Genomic DNA, 3,064 nt, shown 5'->3' on the forward strand with positions numbered 1-3,064 from the left:
ACCGGATATTAAGCCTATGTATGGGGAAATCTGGTAATATGGAGAAGCAAGAAGCAAAACATAGAAGCCAAAAGTAGTGTTGAAGCAGAGTTTAGAGCGGTAGCACAAAAAATATGTGAAGGACTGTGGTTGAAGAAACTTTTAGAAGAGTTGCATGTTACAATAAAGTTCCCAATCGAGCTATAATGCGATAACAAAGTTGCTATCAACATTTCTCTCAACTCAGTTCAACATGACCGAACTAACATGTAGAGTTGGATAAACATTTCATCAAAGAAAAGGTAGAAGATGAGACTATTTGCATGACATATATTTCCACATAGGAACGAACTGCAGATAACTTCACCAAAGGACTACCAAGACAAAAATTCAATGATTTCATTCACAAGTTGGATATGATCAACATTTACTATCTAATTTGAGGGGAAGAGTTGAAATCTCGAGAATATGGAAATATTCTCCCTACCTTAAGTATTTTTGTATATTTTAGTAACTAGTAATTATTATAATTAAGATTGATTGTAGGAGATTCTTTAGCAGTTTTAGATATAATATTTTCTATTTTTAATATCTTTTATACTATCAAAAGTGGTATTACGGTGTAATATCGATCAAGGAAATAACAAAGATTTTAGTATTTAACAATGTTCCTACTGTTTCACCGTCCACAAGACAAAATTTCACTATGTTCAAACGTATAATCATTTTGAAGTTCTTTGCATTCCTGGCATAAAATTATCTCTACTGTGAAATATAAAATATCAGTATGACAGACTTGATTATATTGTTCATAGTTCAGCCCACAATATGTCAGGACCAAATCCATTCGTATGATAATTATTTAAGGAAAATTAATGTTGATCTACTTGATCTAAAAGTTAAACTATTAGATGGAGTCACATGCGTATCATTTAAATATTGTCTTATAATACCTCCTCACGTGTAGGCGAGCTTTCTTTATTCAAAGCTTAAGTTGTTAGAAGAAGCTACTTATATTTCATTTAAATATTGTCTTTGACACTTAAATCACAGATATGTAACATAAGCTTAATGCAACATTAATGCCATAGATGGGACATTTTTCAGTTTCTCATCAAGTTTAGTGTCCATTAAAAAAAATACATAATTGAGATGATACATTCTGTTCTTCTTGATGTGCGGACAAAATTATAGTTTAAAGAAACTGGATTTTTTTTTGCCTTTTGCCTTTGGAATTTTTATTTATTATTTTTTTTTTTTGAGAGATAAATTTCGAAATAATGATGAAGGATGTGTTTATTTTAAGGAAAGTGGACATTTGTTTGTGATTTTTAGAAATGGAAATAAAGACGTGCAATGTTGTAAGGGTTGTATTATTAACCTTACAATGTCAGTAACTTGTAAATATGATAATACATTTTGGAACACAACAACTGAGGTGATCCTACTAAATAACAAATGAAAGCAAAAGGCAGTATGTATGTAACTTTTATGGAATTGAGTGGGTGGCATATGATGCACCTTTCATGAATTGTAAAGCCATTACTTTGGCTCTTGAGAACCTTTTTAGTTAATTTATGCATAGATTTCTTCTCCTCTTTGCCCNCCCTGTTACTTCAATAATTGTCTGTCTAATCAAATTTCATTAATGAGAAGGGGATGCCCCGGGTATGAGGGAATATACAGTGTAGAAGAGACTGCGTATTTCAAGTCAGTCAAGGCTTCTAAGCATGAATTTATGCATGTTGAATTGCAGCTCAAGAAGACAAACAAAAATGCGAATGAACTGCAACATTGAATTCTCTATGCCTTTAAAGGGCCTTCAATTCTGTTCTTTGCAATATACATGGAGGTGCCAGCATCCAAGCATACCTCCACAGCCAATCTGCCCTTAATCTTCTCGCTTTGAGCAGAGCTTCAACTTTGGCTTTACCACCGGAGATCAACAATATAAAATTGTTTGCTCCCTGGCTCAGTAGAAACTGAAAATGAAGAGACTGTTGTCAACAACTTCCCCTTTCTTTTTGCACACATTAAACCAACTTATATATGCATATCTGCTCCTCCAGTTTATAGCTGTCAAACTAGCCTCCCTAACACCAATAGACACAAAGATGGCCCTTCTCAAGCACCTTGCTTCTGACACCATCTTCAATGGGAAAGAATCTCCTTGCTTTTTAAGGGATAGTAGGTAAGATGGGGTAGGAGTGAGTTTTTTAATAAGGAATGAAGAAATGAGAAGTCCAAGGGAGCCTAACCGAGAAAGCAAATAAAGAACTACGTCAGTTCTTATAATGAATTTCATTCTGCTTCATTATTCTTTCCAAAAATTGAGTAGAATAGTATTGTAGGCAGTTATATGCTTTTTAATAATATTTAACTTTTGATAATTTGAGCTTCTCTGGTAATAAAATCATTAAGATTTTTGCAGGTCAAGAGTTCTTAATTTCAACATGTAAAACTTGTGGATCTTTATGAACCTAATCTATGAACCGCTTCCTGGCTAATTGGTCATGAAATCATTTGGCTACACATTTATCTCATGATGCTCCAATTACCTTACTAGCTTTATTTGAAATTTAATTTCCATATTTACACAGGTCATGAAGTAATTTTAGTTTTTTTACTATGTTTACTTTCTTTTAGGTGCGTTGGATTGGATACAGTTCAAAGGATGATACATGGGAGCCAATTGAGAACTTAGGGTATGCTGTAACAGATCTATTCCAAATTTTGTCTCACTCAAAGGATATTTTTCCCACTGATATTTCTTTTATTCTTCTTTAGTAATTGCCAAGAGCGGATACAAGATTTTGTACTTGAGGGAATTAAGGCGAAAATTCTGCCACGTCCGGTAAAATTTGATCTTTTTATGTTATATACTATAGTATATATTATATTTGCTAAAAATTAGTTTTCTGAAATCTAGTTGAGTTGTTTTCACTTAAATAATATCCGGGAAAATTGCCTATGTGTGATATATACCTTTTGAACGATTAGAAAATAAATTAAATATTTAATCAACATAAATAAAACATCAGAGAAATCATAAAAAAATGTGAAAAATTACAAAACTCAAAATATT

The 3,064-nt window shown here is 32.4% G+C and overlaps 1 protein-coding gene across 1 annotated transcript in view; it reads left to right on the forward strand.

Annotated features, from left to right (window-relative positions):
• The window catches only part of LOC111386103 (DNA (cytosine-5)-methyltransferase CMT2-like), a gene marked incomplete at its 3' end in the record, with an annotated part of 29,663 nt that overhangs the window by 17,305 nt on the left and 9,294 nt on the right, over positions 1-3,064 (forward strand). Inside the window, exons 10-11 of the mRNA XM_023010534.1 lie at positions 2,626-2,684; positions 2,767-2,833. Of these exons, the coding sequence (XP_022866302.1) occupies positions 2,626-2,684; positions 2,767-2,833 (126 nt within the window). The remainder of the gene's footprint in view (positions 1-2,625; positions 2,685-2,766; positions 2,834-3,064) is intronic.

The sequence above is a fragment of the Olea europaea genome, unplaced genomic scaffold, assembly GCF_002742605.1.
Source record: "Olea europaea var. sylvestris unplaced genomic scaffold, O_europaea_v1 scaffold3421, whole genome shotgun sequence".
Taxonomy (NCBI): Eukaryota; Viridiplantae; Streptophyta; class Magnoliopsida; order Lamiales; family Oleaceae; genus Olea; species Olea europaea.